Source organism: Scylla paramamosain, chromosome 37 (assembly GCF_035594125.1).
Source record: "Scylla paramamosain isolate STU-SP2022 chromosome 37, ASM3559412v1, whole genome shotgun sequence".
Classification (NCBI taxonomy): Eukaryota; Metazoa; Arthropoda; class Malacostraca; order Decapoda; family Portunidae; genus Scylla; species Scylla paramamosain.
Window position 1 is genome coordinate 12,975,164 of NC_087187.1, and position 23,308 is coordinate 12,998,471.

At 31.3% G+C, this 23,308-nt stretch overlaps 2 protein-coding genes across 2 annotated transcripts; both read left to right on the forward strand.

The window, feature by feature from the left end:
• Nucleotides 1–12,424: 12,424 nt before the first annotated feature.
• LOC135091543 (uncharacterized) lies at nt 12,425–13,342 on the forward strand. Its single transcript, XM_063989283.1, has one exon. The coding sequence runs from the start codon at nt 12,425–12,427 to the stop codon at nt 13,340–13,342; it is 918 nt and encodes a 305-aa protein (XP_063845353.1).
• A 645-nt stretch (nt 13,343–13,987) lies between these two features.
• LOC135091544 (uncharacterized) lies at nt 13,988–14,539 on the forward strand. The gene has a single exon (XM_063989284.1). It carries the CDS (start codon nt 13,988–13,990, stop codon nt 14,537–14,539), a length of 552 nt encoding a protein of 183 aa, XP_063845354.1.
• Nucleotides 14,540–23,308: the final 8,769 nt, after the last annotated feature.

The following is a 23,308-nucleotide window of genomic DNA, read 5'->3' on the forward strand; positions in this document are numbered from 1 at the left end:
ATTACGAGAAACGTTTATTATGAGTGTTTTTTGAGCTTCTTAGGTATCAAAAGTATTAAACGCATGAAAAACACTCAAAGGAAAACATTGCTAGGTACGAAAAAGCCAAAATGCATGCAAAGCCTCCCATTTAAGGGAAAAAAATCGACATCACCAGAAACGTGTTTTTTCAGTGTTTCTGAGAGTGTTAGGCACCAAAACCCTAAAACATACTTTTTAGCGTTCTGATATCACGCTCAAAAACACCCAAAAGACACGATTGTTTTAAATCTCGTTTCCTTACCTCATATATGGTGTATTTCGCCGTTTTACTGCTAAACAATGCTAAAAACACATGAAAATACACATTTTTGGTGATGTTATTTTGTTTTGTGTGTGTGTGTGTGTGTTTTGCATGATAATGAGCGTTTTCGTATGTAGCAAGTTCAAAAACACTTGAAAACATGTTTTTCGTGATGTTTATATATATATATATATATATATATGTATATATATATATATATATATATATATATATATATATATATATATATATATATATATATATATATATATATATATATATATATATATATATATATATATATATATATATATATATATATATATATATATATATATATATATATATATATATATATATATCTTTTATGGAGAAAAATACCAACATTACCAAAAAAACGTGTGTTTTGAGAATTTTTCTATCTTATTAGGTACCAAAACGCCGAAATTTATGGAAACCACCCTATATGGGGTAACGAGACGACATTACCAGAAGCGTGTCATATAGGTGTTTTTGAGCGTATTAGGCACTAAACGCTAAAAAGTTCGGAAAACATTTTATAAAGAAAAACAAAACACCATCATCAAAGACGTGTATTTTCAGTGTTTTGAGCTTCTTAAATACCAAAACGATAAAACGCGTTAAAAAAGACATTTTATGGAGAAACAGAAATACATCAGTAAAAAGGTGTCTTTTGAGTTATTTTGAGCTTTTTTGGAATAAATTGAATAAAAAAGCATGCAAAGTACCCGACATGGGGAAAAGAAACGATATTAACATAAATGTTGATTGTGAGTGTTTTTCAGCTTATGTACCAAAACGCTAAAAGGAGTGAATAGTACTCTATGTGGAGAAACAGAACATTACCCACGTTAGGTACCAAAACGCCAAAATGCATACAAAGCACCCTACATGAAAGAAAGTTAACAAAAGCGTGGTGTTTTTGAGCTTGTTAGGTACCAGAACGTAAAAGTACATGCAAAACTCCTTATATGGGAAAGGTAAAGAACATAATAAAAAACGTGTCTTTTGAATGTTTTGGAGCTTCTTACGCACCAAAACGCTAAAATAATTGCAAAAGACCATTTATGGAGAAGCAGGACAACTTTACCAAATACTAATGTTTTGAGTGTTTTTTTTTAAAGTTTGTTAGGTACGAAAACTCCAAAATATATGCAAATAACCATATTAAGAGAAACGTGTATTATGAGGATTTTTCAGCTTCATTTATATCAAAATGCTAAAACACGTGAATGGCACTGTATAGGAAGAAACAGAACATTATAAAAAAAACGTGCATTATGAGTGTTTTTCCTCAAGTTAGTTACGAAAACGCCTAAATGTATACCAAGCAACCTATATGAAGAAACAGAACATCACCAAAAAAGTGTATTATGAGTGTATTTGAGATTGTTAGGTACTGAAACGTCAAACTGCATGCAAAGCATCGTATATGGAAAATAACATTACCAAAAGCGTGTCTTTTGAGTGTCTTTCAGCGTCTTAGGTAACAAAAAGCTAAAACACCCCTTATGGAGAAACAGAATAACATTACGGAAAACTTGTGTTTTAACTGTTTTCCAGCTTGTTTGTTACACAACGCCAAGATGCATGGAAAACAACCTATTTGTCGTGACAAAACGATATTACCAGGTACGTGTCATTTAGGTGTTTATTTTATTGTATCTGGCAAAAGAAAAACTTTAAAGACATGGAAAACACTCTGTATGGGAAAACAAAACATTACCAAAAGCGTGTCTTTTGAGAGTTTTTGAGTTTCTTAAGTACCACGATTAACAAACTCTTTATGGTGAAAAAAAAAAAAAATAACATTAGCAAAAACGTATGTATTGAGTATTGTTAGGTAAGAAAACGCAGAATTACATGCAAAGTACGCGATATGTGGAAACGAAACAGTATTAACAGAAACGTACATTATGATTATTTTTTTAGCTTTTTGGTAACAAAACACTAAAACAATTTTATAGAGCACTCTATATGGATAAACAGAACAAAACAAAAAAAAACATGTATATTAAATGTCTTTTAGCTTGTTAGGTACCAAAACCCAAAATTGCATGCAAGCCACCTTATATATGAAGAGAAAACAACATTACCAAACACGTATCTTTTCAGTATTTTTGAGCTTGTTGGTACCAAATCGATAAAATGCATACAAAGATCCCTATAAGCTAAAATAATAAAGCATTACCAAAAACGAACCAAAACGCCAAAATGCACGCACAGCACCTTATTTGGTGTAACAAAACATTACGACAAACTTGTCTTTTGAGTGTTTTTGAGCATATTAGGCACCAAAACGCTAAACAAGCATGAAAAACACTCTGTAAGGGAAAACAAAACATCATTATTAAAAACGTGTCTTCTGAGTATTTTTGAGCTTTATACGTACCAAAACGCTAATACGCGTGGAAAACACCATTTACGGAGAAACAGAACAACATTACCAAAAACAGATATTTCGAGTGTTTTTCAGCTTGTTAGGTACCAAAACGCCAAAATACATGTTAATTACCTGATATTTGGAAATGAATGAATACTAACAAAAAAGTGTATTATGAGAAGTTTTCAGTTTCTTATGTATCAAAACGCTAAAAGACGTGAATAGCACATATGGAGAAACATAACAATATTGCCATGTATTATGAGTGTTTTTCCCACATTAGGTACCAAAACACCAAAATTCATACAAAGCACCGTCTATGCAGAAAAGAACAACATTACCAGAAACGTATATTATGAGTGTTTTTGTGCTTGTAAGGTACCAGAACTCTTAAGTGCATGCAAGCACCCTATACGAAAAAGGTAAATAACATTACCAAAAACGTGTCTTTTAAGTGTTTTTCAGCATCTTACGTACCAAAACGCTAAAACTCATGCAAAACATCCTTCATAGAGAAACATAACAACATTGTCAAAAGACATTTTTTTTTTTTTGAGATTTTTGAGCTTGTAAGGTACGAAAACGCCAATATGCATGCAAAGCACCCTATATAGGTAATTAAAACGACATTATCAAAAACTTGTCATTTAGGTATTTTTGAGCGTATTTGTCATCAAACGCTAAAAAAAAAAAAAAAATGGAAAACAACTAATAAAAAAAAAATAAAAACTTGTTTTTTGAATGTTTTTGATCCTCTTACGTACCAAAACACTAAACAGTGTCCAAATAACACATAATGGAGAAACATAACAACATTAGCAGAAACTTGTTTTTAGTGTTTCTGAGCTTGTTAAATAACAAAGCGCCAAAATAGCATGTAAAGTACCAAATATAGAAAAAGGATACTATTCTAACAGAAATGTCTATTATGATCGCTTTTAAACTTAATAGATAACAAAAAAGCAAAAAAAAAAAAACTTCAATATCTCTTTATGGAGAAAGAGAACATTAACAAAAATGTGTATTATAAGTGTTTTTCCCAATGTTAAGTACCGAACGCCAAAATGCATACAAATCACGTTATATGAAGAAATAGAACAAGATTACCAAGAACGGTATTGTAAGTGTTTTTAATTTGTTAGGCACCAAAATGCTAAAAAGCATGGAAAATACTCTATAAGGGAAAACAACATTACCAGAAACGTGTCTTTTGAGTGTTTTTCAGTTTATTACGTACAAGAACGCTAAATCGAGAGCAAAACACCCTTTATGGGAAACATTACCCCAAACTTGTGAATTGAGCGTTTTCTTGCTTTTTAAATAACAAACGACCTAGTGCAAACCACCCAATATAGGGAAACAAAACGATAGTAAAAAGAAACCTGCATCATGAGTGTTTTTCAGCTTCTTACGTAACAGAACACTAAAACACGTGAAAAGCATTATATTTGTAGAAACAAAACATTACCAAAAACGTGTGTATTAAGTTTTTTTTTTTTCTAATTTGTTTCCAAAACGCCAAAGTGCATACAAGGCACTTTATAATGGAAAAGAAAACGCCATTAACAAAAACCTTTCTTTTCAGTGTTTTTGAGCTTGTTAGGTGCCAGCTTCTAACGTACCAAAACTTTAAAGCGCATACAAAACACCTTTTATGGAGAAAAATTTTATGGAGAAAAAAATTTGAGCTTATTAGGTACCAAAACGGCAAAATATATGCTAAGCATATGGGTAACGAAACGACATACCAGAAACGTGTCATTTAGGTGTTTTTTGAGCGTATCAGGTACCAAAACGCTAAAATTCATGGAAAAACACTCTGTATAAGAAAACAAAACATTATAAAAAACGTGTTTTTTCAGTGTTTTTGAGCTTCTTACTTACCAAAATGATAAAACGCGTGGAAATGGAGAAACAGAACAGCTTTACCAAAAGTTCTGTGTGTTTTTCAGCTTGTTAGGTAAACCTGATATAAGAAACCGAAACGATATTAACAGAAAGGTGAACTATGAGCCTTTCTTAGCTTCTCATGTACTAATGCTCTAAAACACGTGAATACCACACTATATGGAGAAACAAAACATAATATAAATCGTGTATTATGATTCCTTATCCTCATATTAGATACCAAACATCAAAATGCACACGAAGCACCCTATATGACGAAAAAGAACGTCATTACCAAAAATGTGCATTATGAGTGTTTTTGGGCTTGTTATTTACCAAAACACTAAAGTGCATGCAAAAAACTCTATATGGGAAAAGCAAACAACATTACGTGTTTGTGTTTCTTTATTTTTTTACACACATGGAAAACACCTTTATGGAGAAATAGAACAACAATACTAAAAACGTGTATTTTTGAGTGTTTTTCAGGTTTTTAGGTACCAAAACGTCAAAATGTATGCAAAGCACCTTCTCTGTGATATCGGAATGACATTACCAAAAACTTGTCATTTGGGTGTTTTTAAGCATATTAGGCACCAAAACGCTAAAAAGCGTGGAAAACACTCTATATGGGGAAACAAAACAACATTATCAAAAGCCTTCGGGTGTTTTTTGAGCTTTTACTTACCAAAACGCTAAAACGCGTGCAAAACACTCTTCATAAAGAAACAGAACATTACCAAAAACAGGAGTTTTGAGTGTTTTATTTTTAGCTGGCTAGGTACCAAAAAGACGAAACGATATTAACAAAAAAAAAAGTGTATTATGATTGTTTTTCAGCTTCTTTTGCACCAAAACGATAAAACAAGTGAAAGGCACTCTATATGGCGAAACATAACAACATTGCCAAAAAACGTGTATTATGATTCTTTTTGAACTTATAAGGTACCAAAACGCTAAAGTGCATGCAAAGTACCCTATATTTGAAAAATAAACAACATTACCAAAAACGTGTCTTTTGAGCGTTTTTTTTTAGCTTATTTACCAAAACGTTGAAACGCATACAAACATCCTTTATAGATAAACAGAACAACATTTCCAAAAACGTGTATATTGACTGTTTTGAGATTGTTACATACCAGAACGCCAAAATGCATACATAGTGACGAAACAACATCACCAACAAAGTATCATTTGGGTGTGTTTCAGCGCATCAGTCATCAAGACGCTAAAAAGCATAGAAAACACTCCATATGAGAAAACAAAACAATATTATAAAAAAAAACGTGTCCTTTGAAATTCTTTGAGCTTATGAACCAAAATGCTAAAACGCGTTCAACACACCTTTTATGGAGAAACAGAACAATATTACCAAAAAAGTGTTATGTGTGTTTTTGACCTCGTTAGGTACCAAAACGACAAAATGAATTCAAAGGAACCGATATGTGGAAACGAAACGATACTAACAGAAACGTGTATTAATAGTGTTTTTCATCTACATAGGTAATAAAACGCTAAAACAACTGTATAGCATTTTATATGGAGAAACAGAACATTACAAAAAAAAAGCGTGTATATTGAGTGTTTTTAACTTGTTAGGTACCAAAACGCCAAAGTTTATATAAGGCAACTTAAATGTGAAAAAAAAACCTGCCAAAACGTGACTTTTGAGTGGTTATCAGCTTCTTACGTAGCATAACGCTAAAATGCATTCAAAAACACTTTTTATTGAGAAACAGAACAACATTCTCAAAAATTTGTGTTTTGGTCGCTATTCGCATATTAAATTCCGTATGTTCAACTCGTATCTCCATCCTTATTTATTGACCAATTTCTTTAATTCAAAAAGCATTTTAATCAGAAAGGATAGGAAAACAATGTCTGCTATCTTTTTTTTTGTACAATGATAAAAGATTTTTTTTTTGTTCGACGAAAAAGTAAGAAAAATTTTGACATTCAAATATTTGTCCAAAATTAAAATCAACTAAAAAAAAAAAAAAATTTCGATAACAGACTTTCTTCGCCTCTCATAGTTTCATAAGCTGCAATAGCCCATATATGTGTATCAAGAATAACAACGAAGGAGATAATCTTTATATGCCAAAATCCGCCGGTTTGAGATACCATGTCATTAAGTTTAAGGGGTTACTATAATTTACCTATTGCAGCTAGGGAATTGAAATTTACATGATATATACATCTGGATATGTTGAAAAAGCACACATAGTCTCATTTAATTACTCCAACTGGTTTTCTACATAGGACTAAAGCGATTCATGATTTCATGCTTAATTACCCGGGGGATGAAGGTGGAAGGGAGGGATAGAATTTTTTTTTTTATTTCGCCATATTTCTAAGTAAAAAAGAAAGTTTTCACTGCTTGAAATAAATAAAATATTAATGGAAAAGATATTTGATGCTGATACATTGATTATATGCTAGATTTACGAAAGAAATAGTAATTTTTTTACTTTTCGCAAGAGATATAGTAAGACATAAAATTTTATGTTCTCTAATGTTGTATGCTGAGAGAATCTTTTTTTTTGATGTTACTGAAGAAAACGGATATATCAGAAAAATATAAGAAAAAAGTGAAAAAAAAAAATAAAATCAGAAATGTCTCGCGTTGTGTTAAACCGTGGAATTTAATGATGGAAGACCTCATTACATAAGGGGAATTTTTTTATCAAAACGTTGCATATATAAAAAAAAAAAAAAAAAAAAAAAACGAAAAAAATGCAGAAATGAGAGAAAAAAAAAATCATGTCCGGATCCTACAACCCTCGTACAATTGAGTGTTTTCCAGCTTCTTAGACACGAAATTTCCAAAATGCATATAAAACAACCTATTTCGGATAACGAAACGACAATCCCAGAAACATGTCATATTTATATTTCTAAGGATATAGGCACTAAAACGCTAAAAAACATGAAAACACTCTATATGGGAAAACAACATTATCAAAAACGTGTTTTTTTTAAATGTTTTTGAGCTTCTTACCTACCAAACACTAAAAATGTGTGCAGAACGTCCTTTATGGAGAAACTAAACTAACAAAAAAGGGCATTTTGAGTGGTTTTAAGATTGTTATGCTATGCAAATTACTTTATTTTGGGAAACGAAATGATATTAACAGAAAACTATATGAGTGTTTTCAACTTCTTATGTACCAAAGAGTTAAAACACGTGTATAGCACTCTATATGGAGAAACAAAACAACATTACAAAAAACGTGTATTATGAGTGTTTTTCCTCAAGATAGATACTAAAACTCCAAAATGCATATAAAGTACCCTATATAAAGAAACAGAACAACATTACCAAAAAAAAAAAAAAAACGTGTATTATAAGTGTTTTTCCACATGTTAGGTACCAAAACGCGAAAATGCATATGAAAAAAGCAGAACAACACTACCAAAAAGTGCATTATGAAAATTTTTGAGATTGTAAGTTGCTAAAAACCAAAAATGCATGTAAAACACATTATATGGAAAAAAAAAGAATATTACCAAAAACGTGTCTTTTGAGTTTTTCAGCTTCTTACATATCAAAACGCTAAAACATATGTAAAACACCATTTATAGAGAAACAACAAAATTATCAAAAACGTGTTTTCAGCGTTTTCCCGCTTGTGAGGTACCAAAAGCCAAAATGCCTGCAAAGCACCCTTGGTGTGTACGAAACGACATTACAAGAAACGTGTCATATTAGTGTTTTTTTTTTTTTTTTGCGTATTAGGCAACTAAACAATAAAAAAAACCTGGAAAAAAAACTCTGTGAAAAACAAAACATTATGCAAACATCCTTTATGGGAAAACATTACCAAAAACGCGTGATTTGAGTGTTTTCCAAAACCACAAGATACTTGCAAAGTACACAATATAGGGAAACGAAACGATATTAACAGAAACGTGTATTATGAGTTTTTTTCCCAGCTTTCTAGGTAAAAGAACGCTAAAATACGTGAATAACACTCTATGTGAATAAACAGAACAACATTACCAAAAACGTGTATTTTTAATGTTTTTAACTTGTTAGGTACCAAAACGCCAAAATGCATATAAGTCACCTTATATGGGAAAATAAAACGACATTGCCAAAAACGTGTCCTTTGGGTGTTTTTGAGCTTCTTAGGTACCAAATCGCCAAAGTGTGTGTAAAACACCCTATATGGGAAAAGCAAACATCTTTTGAGTGTTTTTTTTTCAGCTTCTTAGGTACCAAAACGCTATAATGTATATAAACGTCCTTTACGAAGCAACACAACAACATTACCAAAAACGTGTGTGTTTTCCAGCTTGTTAGATACCAAAACGCCAAAATGGGTTAAAGAAACGTCATTACCAGAAACGTGTCATTTGAGTGTTTTCATCATATTAAGCACGAAGACGCTAAAAAGCATGGAAAACACTATATGGAAAAAATATGAAAACAAAACATTATCAAAAACGTGCATTTTGAGTGTTTTTTACTTCTTTTGAGCTTCTTAGGTACCAAAACGGTAAAACCCGTGGAAAACACCCTTTATGGACATTACCAAAAAACATGTGCCTTGAGTGTTTTTGAGATTCATAGGTACCAAAACACGAAAATGTATGCAAATCACCCGACATAGGGAAACGAAACGATATTAACAGAAACGTGAATTATAAGATTTTCTTTTTTAGCTTCTTATGTACGAAAACGGTAAAACACATGAATAGCACACTATAAGGAGAAACAGAACAACATTATGAAAAAAAACGTGAATTATTATTCCTTTTCCTCATGTTAGGTACCAAAACGCTAAAATACATACAAAGCACCTTATATGAAAAAACTGAACAACATCAACAAAAATGTGTGTTATGAATGTTTTCGAGCTTGTTATTTACTAAAACGCTAAAGTGTATGCAAAGACCCCTATATGGGAAAAAGCAAACAACATTACCAAAAAAAACGTGTCTTTTGAGTGTTTTTCAACTTCTTATGTACCAAAACGATAAGATACATACAAAAAATCCCTTTATGGAGAAACAGAACATTAGCAAAAATGGGTTTTAAGTATTTTTGAGCTTGTTAATTACCAAAACGCAAAATGGATCTAAATTACCCGATATTGGGAGACGAAAGGTATTAACAGAAAGGTGTATTAATCGTATTAGTGTTTTTCAGCTAAGGGACCAAAACCCTAGTTTCATCATATAGAGTGAATGGCACTCTATATGATGAAACAGAATGGCATTACGAAAAGCGTGTATTATAAGTGTTTTCCCCATTGTTAGGTACTAAAAAGCCAAAATGAAAACAAATCATCCAGTATGAAAAAAAAAGAACAACCAAACCATGTAAAAAGAGTGTTTTTAAACTTGTAAGTGCATGCAAAACACATTATATTGGAAAAGCAAACAGCTTTACCAAAAACAATATACTCGTAGAATACTTTGCATGCATTTTTTTTTAAATTTTTGTACGTAACAAGCTCAAAAACTCAAAATACTTATTTTCGGGAATGTTATTCTATTTCTCCAATGAGTCTTTTCTTTCGCTTTAGCGTTTTGATACGTAAGAAGCTGAAAACAAAAGACATGTTTTTGGTAATGTTTTCTATTCCCATATAGGAAATTTTCCATACTTTTTACCGTTTTGCTGCCGTTTTTGCTGCTGTTCTGTTTCAGCATATAGAATTATATTAACGCGTTTTCGTGTTTTGGTACCTAAGAAACTAAAAAAAAAAAAAAAGTTTCTCGTAATGAGTTTTCGTTTTCACACATAATACACTTTTCTCGTATTGTCTTTTTGTTTCCCCATATATGGTACTTTGCATGCATTTCGGCGTTTTTCTACCTAACAAGCTCAAAAATACAAAAAAAAAAATTTGTTTTTTGGTAATGATTTTCTATTTCTCCGTAAAGGGTGCTTTGCTTGCTTGCTAACAATGTGGTTAGCAATCAACTGCTAACACACAAAATGCACGTTTTTGGTAATATTGTTCTTTTTCCCCATATAGATTGCTATTCATGATTTTCAGCGTTTTGGTACCCAAGAAGCTCAAAAGTACTCATAATAGACGTTTCTCGTTCTTCCGTTTCCCCATATAGAGTACTTTGTAGACATTTTGGCATGCTTGTACCTAACATTATGGAAAAAAAAACTCAAAATACACGTTTTTTTGGTTATATATATATATATATATATATATATATATATATATATATATATATATATATATATATATATATATATATATATATATATATATATATATATATATATATATATATATATATATATATATATATATATATATATATATATATATATATATATATATATATATATATATATATATATATATATATATATATATATATATATATATATATATATATATATATATATATATATATATATATATATATATATATATATATATATATATATATATATATATATATATATATATATATATATATATATATATATATGTATATATATATATATATATATATATATATATATATATATATATATATATATATACTCGTATATATGTATATATATATATATATATATATATATATATATATATATATATATATATATATATATATATATATATATATATATATATATATATATATATATATATATATATATATATATATATATATATATATATATATATATATATATATTTTTTTTTTTTTTTTTTTTATTTTATTTTTTTTTTTTTTTTTCAAATTGTAAGCGTTTTAGCGTTTTGGTACTTGCGCAGCTCAGAAACACACACAAAAAAATTGTTAATGCTGTTTTTTCCCATTAGTGTGCTTTCGATGCTTTTTAGTGTTTTGGGGCTTAGCACGCTCATACGCACTAAAAAGATATGTTTCTGGATTTTTTTCCACATATAGGTTCTTTTGCATGCATTTTGGCGTTTTTCTACCTAACAATGTCAAAAACACTCGAAATACACTTTTTTGTATTTTTTTTTTCTCCGTTGAGACAGCTTTTAAATTTTTTTTCGCGTTTTAGTACCTAAGGAGCACAAAAACATTCACAATATACGTTTCTCTTAATGTCTTCGTATCCCCATATGAAGTACTTTTTCCACCTAAGCATATGAAAAACACTTAAAATAGACGTTTTTGTTAAAGTTATATGGTTTCTCCATTACGGGATTTTTGCATACATTTTAGCGTTTTGATTTTTTTTTTTCATATACGGTAATTTCCATGCTTTTCAGCGTTTTGGTGTCTAGCACATTCGTAAATACTCAAAAACACGTTTATTGACTTCTCGTTTCCTTCCCTCATATTGGATGGTTTGCATACATTTTTGCGTTTTGGTAGTTAACAATGTGAAAAACGCTCAATAAAACACGTTTTTGGTAATGTTGTTCAGTTTCTCAATAAAGTGTACTAATTATGCATTTTGGCGTTTTGGTACCTTAGAAGCTCAAAAACGCTCATAATAGTCGTTTCTCGTAATGTTCTTTTCGTTTCCCCATATAAGGTAATTTCCATGCATTTTTGCGTTTTTGTAAGCAACAAATTAAAACACACTCAAAATACACGTTTTTGGCAAAGTTATTGTTGTTGTTTTTTTCATAATGAGTGTTTTGCATGCGTTTCAGTTAAAAAAAAAAACCCGAAAGGTTGTTTACTAAGCTTTTTAGTGTTTTGGTACCTTGCACTCTCATAAACACCCAAAACACACTTTTCTGGAAATGTCGTTTCTTTTCCGATGTAAGATGCTTTGCATGCATTGTGAAGTTTTCCTACTCTATCGCCGGAACAATATCAAGGAAATAAGAAATTGCAAGGTCATACCTGGTGACCATGTGACGGCACAACACCGTCTGGTTGTCATGGACCTCTCCATAACTGTTACACGCAGACAGAAAGGGAAAGTAACGACGGAGAGAAGGATTAAGTGGTTCAAACTGAAAGACCAAGATCTTAAACATACCTTTAAAGATAGATTGCTAAGTGATCTGGACATGGAAATAGAAGAGGTAAACGGATGGTGGAATAGAGTGAGTGAAACCATCTTGAGAGTTGGAAAAGAAGTGCTCGGTGAAAGTAGTGGCAAGATATGGGAAAATAAAGAGACATGGTGGTTTAATGAAGAGGTGCAGCAGAAAATACAAGCAAAGAAGATGGCAAAGAAAAGATGGGAAACAACAAGGCTAGATATAGATAAGGAGTATTACAAACTGTGCAGTAAGGAAGCGAAAAGAACTGTAGCAATTGCTAAGTCGGATGGGTATGACAACCTTTATGAAGAGTTGGATACCGAGGAAGGTCAACGGAGAGTATTTAAGTTGGCCAAGATGAGAAACAAGAGCACAAAGGACATTACGCATGTTAGACAGGTCAAGGATGAAAGGGGGATTGTGATACAAAAGGAAAGTGATATTCTAATAAGGTGGAAAGAATATTTTGAGAAGTTGCCAAATGTAGAAAATGAGAGATTCATTAGAGATGATGGAGAACCGAATGAACAATTAGTAGGAGAAGTGACAAGACAAGAGGTTGAAGGAGCACTGAAGAAAATGAAAAATGGCAAAGCAACAGGGCCCGACGGAATACCAGTAGAAGTGTGGAAAGTCTTGGAAGGAGAAGGAGTGGACATGTTGCACCAACTGATCAGAAAAATAATGGAGAAGGAAGTTATACCAGAAAAGTGGAGAGAAAGTACCCTGATACCTATATTTAAGGAGAAGGGAGACATCCAGAGCTGTGAGAACTATCGAGGGATAAAGCTAATGTCTCATACCCTTTAAGTATTTGAAAGGGTGTTGGACAGTAGACTGAGACAAGTGGTGCGTATCGGACGGCAACAGATAGGATTTATGAAGGGATTTGGGACAGTCGACGGAATTTTCGCACTTCGACAGAATATGGAAAAACATCGGGAAAAGCAGAAAGTACTACATATGGTTTTCATTGACTTAGAGAAAGCGTATGATAGGATCCCACGGCAAGAAGTATGGAGAGGCCTGAGAAAAAGAGGAGTGCCAGAAAAGTATGTCAGAATTGTCTAAGAATGCTACAGGAATGTTACAACTAGAGTTCGGAGTACAGTTGGCACAACGGATAGCTTTCAGGTGAAAGTCGGCTTACACCAAGGATCGGCACTAAGCCCACTATTATTCAACATAGTGTTCGATGTCATAACGGAAAATGTCAGAGAGGAACCACCCTGGTGTGTATTATATGCTGATGACATTGTCTTAGTGACCGAAAGGAGAGGACAGCTGGAAAGAAAATTAGAAGAATGGAGAGTTGCTTTGGAAAGCAGAGGAATGAGGATTAGTAGGTCCAAAACTGAATATTTTACGACGCATACAAGGGGCGATCAACAGGCCACAATTAGACTGAATGGTGAAAAGTTGAAGAGAGTGAAAACATTTAAGTACCTGGGATCGATGGTAGACGAGACAGGGGAAATGGAAAAAGAAGTGAACTTTCGGATTCAGTGTGGCTGGAACAATTGGCGGCAAGTTTCGGGTGTGATATGCGATAGAAGGGTACTAGTAAGAGTGAAGGGCAAAGTCCACAAAGCAGTCGTTAGACCTGCTTTGATGTATGGGCTAGAAGCAGCACCTTTGAAGAAGATTGAAGAGAGGAAGATGGATGTAGCGGAGATGAAGATGTTGAGATGGATGGTGGGAGTCAACAGAACAGACCGAATTAGGAATAAGTACATAAGAGGAACGGTGAAAGTAGTTGAAGTCTCCAAGAAGATCCAGGAGTCAAGGTTGAAGTGGTATGGACACTTGAGAAGAAGAGTTGGCGAAGACCACGTAAGAAGGGAGATCATGGAAATGGAGGTGGAGGGAGTTAGAAGAAGAGGACGGCTCAAAAGAAGATGGATTGACTGCATAAACGGAGATCTTGGGGAGAAGAATATAAATCCAGAGATGGCAAACAATAGAAATACGTGGAGAAGGCTCATTCACAACGGCGACCCCGAATAGGGAAAAGCTGGGAAGAAGCAAGAAGCATGCATTGTGAAGTTTTGCTACCAAACAATGTGAAATACACTGAAAATAAACGTTTTTGGTAATGTTTTTCTGTTTTTCCATATTTTATCAAAAAAAATGCACGTGTCTCGTAATGTTCTTATCCTTTCCCCTTATTTCTTTGTATGCATTTTGGCGTTTTTTGTAACAAGATAGAAAAAAAAAAAAAACACTCAAAATACCTATTTTTGGTAATGTTCTGTTTCTCCATAGAGGGTGTTTTGCATGTTTTTTTTTTTTTTTTTTTGCGTTTTGATACGCAAGAAACTGAAAACACTAAAAAAAAAAAAAAAAAACACGTTTTTGGTAATGTTCTTTTCTATTCCCGCATAGGCTGCTTTCCATACGTTTTAGCGTTTTAGTGCCTAATACAGAGAAATGACTCAAAAGAAACTTTTCTTGTAATGTCGTTTCGTTTCAACATATAAGAGGTTTTTTATGCATTATCCTTTATGTTGAAACAGAATAACATAACTAGAAACAAGAATTTTAAGTGTTTTGGGGTTATTTCTTAAAAAAAGCGCTAAAATGCTTGCAAAGTATCCTATATGGGGAAACAAAATGACATTACGAGAGACGTATATATATATATATATATATATATATATATATATATATATATATATATATATATATATATATATATATATATATATATATATATATATATATATATATATATATATATATATATATATATATATATATATATATATATATATATATATATATATATATATATATATATATATATATATATATATATATATATATATATATATATATATATATATATATATATATATATATATATATATATATATATATATATATATATATATATATATATATATATATATATATATATATATATATATATATATATATATATATATATTATTATTTTTTTTTTTTTTTCGTTTGGAAGTACCAAAAACACTGAAAGGAGTGAATAACATTTTATATGGAGAAACAGAGCAACATTACCAAAAACGTGTATTTTGAGTGTATTTCACTTTGTTAGGTACCAAAACGCCAAAATGCATGCAAAACACCCAAAGGAAACGAAATTTCCGGGAACGTGTCATTTGAGTTTCATGAGTGTTCATGGAAAGCACCCTATATGAGAAACCAAAACAATATTATAAAGAAAACGTCCCTTAAGTGTTTTGAGGGATCTTACGTACCAAAACGCTGAAACACATAAAAAAAAATCCTTTATGGAGAAACAGTATAACTTTAGCAAAAACATGTATTTTGAGTGTTTTTGAGCTTGTTACATAGAAAAATGTAAAAATTCATGAAAAATACTTTATATGGGGAAACGTAAAGCCATTACGAAAAACGTGCATTGTAGTTTTTAGATTTTTAGGTATAAAAAAGCTAAAATGCATAAATATCACTCTAAAGCGAGAAACACATTACTAAAGAAGTGTATTTTGAGTGTTTTTCACATTTTCAGCTACCAAAAACGCAAAAAAAGCATGGAAAACCAGCTATATGGTGAATAAAATGACATTATCAAAAACGTGTCTTTTAAGTGTTTTTATTTTCAGTGCGTTAACAGTAAAACGCTAAAAAAGCAGTGGAATTACTCCATTTGGGGAAAAAAGCATTACAAGAACCTGTATTTTTAAACTTTTTTTACACTTTACATAAAAAAAAACGCTAAATCACATACACAAACCCTTTTTGGAGAAACAGAATAACATTGCTCAAAACGTTTATTTTCATTGTTTTGAGCTTCTTACTAAGAAAAAAAAAAAAAACACGTCAAAATGCATGCAAAGCACTCTATGAATAGAGGAATGGACAATAAGTGATAAGTGTATTACGAGTGTTTTTTGAGTTTTTAGACACCAAAACGCAAAAAAAACGTGTTTTTTGGTGTTTTCCACTTTGTTAGGTTCCGAATCGCCAAAAAAGCATACAAGGCATCCTTTATAAGGAAACAAAAGGACATTACGAGAAACGTGTATAATGAGTACCAAAACGCTAAAACGGCTCAGTAGTAGTCTATATAGACAAACAGAACAACATTACATAAAAAGAGTATTTTGACTGTATTTCGCACTTAGGTACAAAAACACCAAAATGCATCTAAAGCCCTCTTAATGATGAAACGAAACGACATTACGTTTCATCTGTTGTTTTTGTGTTAGAAACCAAATCACTAAAAAGGCACCATATTTGGAAATAAAAAAAAAAGCTAGCAAAAACGCGTCTATAGAGTATTTTTGACCTTATGTACCAAAACGCTAAAATGCGTGCAAAACAACCATCATAAAGTAACGTGTATTTCATAAATAAAAAAAAAAATAAAATAAAATAAAAATGGCTATTTCTAGTGTTTTTCAGCTTCTTACGTACAAAAAGACCAAAATGCATCCAAAGCACCCTATATGATGAAGTAAAATGACATTACAAAAACACGTATTATGATTGTTTTTGAGTTTCTTAGGTACCAAAACGCTACAAAGCGTGAACAGCACTCTTAATGGAGAATTATTATTTTTTTTTTTTTTTTTTTTTTTTGTGTGTGTGTGTGTGTGTGTGTGTGTGTGTGTGTGTGTGTATTTAACCATCTCAGGTACCGAAACGACAAAATGCATGCAAAAGCATCCTACATGGGGAAACGAAAAGAAATTACAAGAAACGTGTATTATGAGTGATTTTGCGCTTCTTAGGCTCGAAAACGCTAAAACGCATGAGTAGCACACTGTTTGGAGAAACAGTACATAATTACGAAAAAAAAAAAAAAAAACGTGTAATTTGAGTGTTTTCACATTGTTAGGTTATAAAATGCCAAAGTGCTTGCAAATTCCTCTACAGGGGTAAATGAAACGACATGACAAGAAAAATGTCATGTATTTTTTCAACACATCCTAATTAGTATGGAAAGTATCCTATATGAGAATACAACATAACATCACCAAAAACGTGTCTTTTAAGCGTTTGCTTCTTACGTTCCAAAATGCTAAAACACATCCAAAACACCTTTTATGTAGGAACAGAATAACATCACCAAAAACGTGTATTTTGAGTGTTTTGAGCTTGTTACATACAAAAACACCAAAAAACATGCAAAGGGGAAACGAAAAGGAAAGGCAATTACGAAATTACGAAATTACGATAGGAAATTACGAGAAACGTGTATTATGAGTGTCTGAGTTTCTTAAAGTACAAAACATTAAATCAACTGAATAGCACTCTTAATGGAGAAACATAATAACATTACCAAAAACGTGGTTTTTGAGTGTTTTTCACCATGTTATGTAACGAAACACTAAAAATGCATGCATAGCACCCTATATGGCGAAACCAAAGGACATTACGAAAAACGTGTATTATAAGTGTTTTAGAGCTTTTTAGGTACCAAAACGCTAATACGCATAAATAGCATTCTATGGAGAAAAATGACATTACTAAAAACGTGTAATTAAAATATTCTGTACAGTGTTAGGTACCAAAACGCCAAAATGGATGCAAAATTCCCTATATAGGGAAATTAAACTATAATTCCAGAAACGTCTTTTGCGTGATTTTCAGCGTGTTAAGTAACAAAACGCTAAATAGCATTCAAAACACCGGATATGGGAATACAAAACAACATCACCAAAAACGTGTCTTTTGAATATTTTCAAAATCCTTAAAACACATGTAAAACACCCTTTATAGAGAAAAGAATAACATTACAAAAAAAAAAGAATTTTTTTTTCTTTTCCTTACGAAAACGCCAGAATGCATGGAAAGCACTCTATATGGAGAAACAAAAGGACATTACGAGACACGTGTATTATTATAGGACCAAAGGCTCCTATGTGCGGAAACGAAAGGACATTACGAGAAAAGATGTGTTTTGAATGTTTTTGAGTGGTAGGCACCAAACCGCCAGATAGCAGGGGAAAAACCCTATATGGGAATAAAAACATCACAAAGAAAGTGTCTTTTGAGTGTTTTTGAGTTTCTTACGTACCAAAACGTTAAAACGCATACAAAATTTGTGGAGAAACACAATAACGTGAATTTTGAGTCTTTTTAGCTTGTTATCTAAAAAAAAACGCCAAAATGATTGCAAAGCACCATATATGGAAAAAAGAAAGTATATTTTGAGAAATGTGCATTGTTTTTTTTTTTTTTTTTTTTTTTAGTTTCTTAGGTACTAAAACGCTAATGCTTGTGAATAGCACTCTTCATGGAGAAACAGAACAACATTATCAAAAACATGTTTTTAAGCGTTTTTAACATTGTTAAAGGAACGTATCTTTTCAGTGTTTATGAACGTGTTGAGCACCAAAAGACTAAAAGAATGCAAAGCACCAAATATGGAAAACAAAACGACTTAACCAAAAACGTGTATTTTGAGTGTTTTTGAGCTAGTTATGTACCAAAACGCTAAAACACATATAAAATACCCTTTATGGGGAACAGAACAACTTTATCAAAAAACGTGTGCTTCAGAGTTTTTGAGCTTGTTACATAGAAAAAACGTCAAAATGGATGCAAAGTATCCTATATAATGAACCGAAAAGATATTACGCGAAACGAGTAATTTGAGTGTTTTAGAGCTTCTTAGGTACCTAAATACGAATAGCACTCTATATGAATAAAAAGACCAAAATTACCAAAAAAGTGTATTTTGAATTTTTTTTTTTTTTTTTTTTCACAATGTTATGTACTAAAACGCTAAAATGTATGTGAAGCACCATGTACTGGGCAACGAAACGACATTTCCAGTAACATGTCTTTTGAATGTTTATAGCCATGCGTGGCACGAAAACGCGAAAAAGCATCGAAAGCTCACTATATAGGAAATGAAACCATGTAACTTTTGAGTGTTTTTGAGCTACTTACCTACTAAGACCCTAAAACACATGCAAAACACGCTTGACAGAGAAACAGAAAAAAAATTGTATTTTGAATGTTTTTGAGCCTGTTACGTAGAAAAAAAATAAAATGCATGGAAAGTACTATTAGGAAACGAAAAAAAAATTACAAGAACCGTGTATTATGAGAGATTTAGAGCATTTTAGATACCAAAACGCTTAAAAGGATGAAAGATAATAAAATTACCAGGAATGTGCTTTTTGAGTGTTTTTTTCACATTATGTACCAACACGCTAAAATGTTTGAAAATCACCCCATATGGAGAAAAGAAAGGAATTTATGAGAAACGTATATTATGTATGTTTTGAGTTTCTTTGGTACCAAAACGCTAAAACGTGTGAATACCTATGTGGAAAAACCGAACACCATTTCCAAAAACATGTATTTTCAGTGCATCCAAACCATACTATATGTGGAAAGGAAACGAGACGTGCATTAACGTTTTGGTACATATGAAGCTGAAAACACTCAAAATACATACATATATATATATATATATATATATATATATATATATATATATATATATATATATATATATATATATATATATATATATATATATATATATATATATATATATATATATATATATATATATATATATATATATATATATTTTATAATGATGTTTTGTTTTCGCGTGCTTTCCGTGCTTTTTATTTTTTTGGAGCATAATATGTTCAAAACACCCAGATGACACGTTCCTTGTTATATCGTTTCATTACCGTTAAATAGAGTGCTTTGCATGCATTTTTTGCGTTTTAGTACCTAACAATCTTAAAAAAAAAATTCAAAACACACGTTTTTGGCAATGCTGTTCTATTTCTCCATGAAGGGCGTTTTGCATGCGTTTTAACGTTTTAATATGTAATATGCTGAAAAAAAAAACAAAAAAAAGATACTTTTTTTTTGTATTGTGTTTTCTTCTCCTATAAAGGGAATTTTTGCATACACCGGTGATTTGGTACCAAACAACCTTAAAAAAAAAGAAAAGAAAAAAAAAACTGAAAGGACACGTTTTTGGTAATGTTGTTTTCTTTTACCATTAAATGTGTCGTGCATGGAATTTGGCCTTTAAGTACATTCAATATACACGTTTTTTTTTCTTTTATGTTGTTTTGCTTATCCATATAGAATGCCATAAACTTGTCTTAGCCTTTTCTCACCTAAAAATCCGAAAAAAATTCCTAATACACGTTTCTGTTAATATCGTTTCGTTTCCCCATATCGGTTCCTTTGCTTGCATTTTTGGCGGTTTGTTAACTAACAAGCTAAAAAGAAAAAGAAAAAAAAAGACATTTTTGCTGTTTTTTTTTTCCAATAAAAGGTGTTTTGGACGCGATTTAGCGTTTTGGTACGTAAGAAACTTAAAAAAAAAAACACTCAAAAGACGTTTTTCATAATGTTTTCTTTTCAAATATAGATTGTTTTCCATGCTCTTTATCGTTTGTTGCCTAATATGCTCAAACACACGCATGTAACATGTTTCTGGTGGTGTCGTTTCCTTAAGTTGCTTTGCATGCATTTTGGAGTTTTGCTAACTAGCTGTAAAACACTTATAACACAGGTTTGATAATCTTGTTCTGTTTCTCCATAAAGGATGTTTTGCATGCATTTTAGCGTTTTGATACGTAAGAAGAAAAACACTCAAACGACACGTTTTTTACAATGTTGTTTGTTTTCCCCAAATAGGGTGATTTGCATAGACTTCAGCGTTTTGGTAAAAATAAGCTAGAAAATACTCAGGTTTCCTGTAATGTCATTTCGTTACCCCAAATAGAGTGTTTTACGTGCATTTTGGCGTTTTAATACCTAAAAAGCTAGATAACACTCAAAATACACATTTTTGGTAATGTTCTATTTCTCCATAAAAAAAAAAAGCGCTTTGCATGCGTTATAGCGATTTGGTACGCAAGAAGTCGTAAAACACTCAATAGACAAGTTTTAGTAATGTTCTTTTCTTTTCCCATAAAGGATGTTTTGCATGCACTTTGGCGCTTTTGTACCTAACAAGCTCAAAAAACTTTTAATACACGTTTTTGGTTAATGTTGTTCATTTTTTTCTTCATGTAGAGTTTCTTCATGTATGTATTTTGGCGTTTTCGTACCTAACATGAGGAAAAACACTCATAGTACACGTACATTACATAGTACATTACAACATAGGTAATGTTGTTCTGCTTCTTTATATATGGTTCTTTGAATGCATTTTCGAGTTTTAGTATCTAATATGTGGAAAAACCCTCATAATACAAGTTTTTCATAATGTTACTCCGTTTCTCCATATAGAGTGTTATTCATGTATTTTAGCATTTTATTGCATAAGAAGTTGAAAAGACATAACATTTCTGTTAAAATCGTTTCTTCTCCCAATATCTGGTAATTTGCATGCATTTTGGTGTTTTGGTACCTAACAAGCTCAAAAACACTCAAAAGAAATATTTTTTGCTGATGTTTTTGTTTCTCCATAAACGGTGTTTTGGATGCGTTTTAGCAGTTTGGTGCGTAAGAAGCACTCAAATGACACGTTTTTAATCAAGCATTTTTATTTTTCCATATAGAGTGTTTTCCACGATTTTTTTTTTTTTTAGCATTTGATGCCTTATATAATAATAATAATAAAAAGCACGTTTCTGGTAATGTTATTTTCTTACCCCAAATAAGGTGATTTGCATGCATTTTTGGGTTTTGCTTCTTAACTTTGTGGAAAAAATAAAAAAAACTCATGATTTTGTTAATGTTGTTCTGTTTTTCCATGAGTGGTGTTTTCCACGCGTTGTAACGTTTTGGTACATAAGAAGCAGAAAACACACAAAAGAAGTTTTTTATAATGTTGTTTGATTGTCCCAAATACGGTTCTTTGCATGCACTTTAGTGTTTTGTTAAGTAACAAGCACAAAAATAATAATATCTTTTCATTTCCCAATATCATTTAATTTGCATGCATTTTGGCGTTTTAGTACCTAACAAGTTCAAAAACACTCAAAATACCAGTTTTTGGTGATGATGTTCTGTTTTCCCATTTAGTTTTTGAGCGTTTTAGCGATTTGGTACGTAATAAGCTCAAAACACTCAAAAGACACGTTTTTGATAATGTTGGTTTTTTTCTTTTCCGGTAATATAAGTTATATATTATTTTTACCCTTTTGGTGTCTAATATGCAAAAAAAAAAAAAAAAAAGAAAAACTCAAATGGGGCGTTTCAGGTAATTTTTCATTACACAAAGTAGGGTGTTTTGCATGCATTTTGTCGTTTTGCTACCTAATAAGCTGAAAAACACTCAAAACACACGTTATTTGTCAATAAAGACGTTTTGCATGCGTTTTAGAGTTTTCGTACGTAAGAAAATGAGTAAAAAAAATAAGAGTTTTCGGTAAAGTTCTTTTCTTTTTCAATACAGATTCTTTTGCATGCAGTTTGGCGTTTTGGTACCTGACAACCTTAAAAAGAGTACATGTTTTTTGGTAATATTTTTTTTGTTTTTTGGTAATATTCTTCTGTTTCTTCATATAAGGTACTTTGTATGTATTTTGGAGCTTTAATATTTAACATCGGGAAAAAAAATCTCATAATAAACTTTTTTGGTAATGTTGTGTTTCTCGATATTGACTGCTGTTCATGTATTTTAGGATTTTGGTAAAAAAGAAGCTTAAAGAAAAACAACAATAATGATACACTTTTATGTTAATATCTTTTCGTTTCCCGAAGTTGGGTAGTGTTTTCTTTTTCCATATAGAGTGTTTTCCATACTTTCTAGCGCTTAGATTAAAAATATATTGAAAAACACCCAAATGATACGTTTGTGGTGATGTTCCGTTATCCCAAACAGGGTGG

Coding starts and splice junctions, on each gene's coding strand:
- LOC135091543 (XM_063989283.1), top strand. CDS start 12,425: ATGGACCTCTCCATAACTGTTACACGCAGACAGAAAGGGAAAGTAACG.
- LOC135091544 (XM_063989284.1), top strand. CDS start 13,988: ATGGTAGACGAGACAGGGGAAATGGAAAAAGAAGTGAACTTTCGGATT.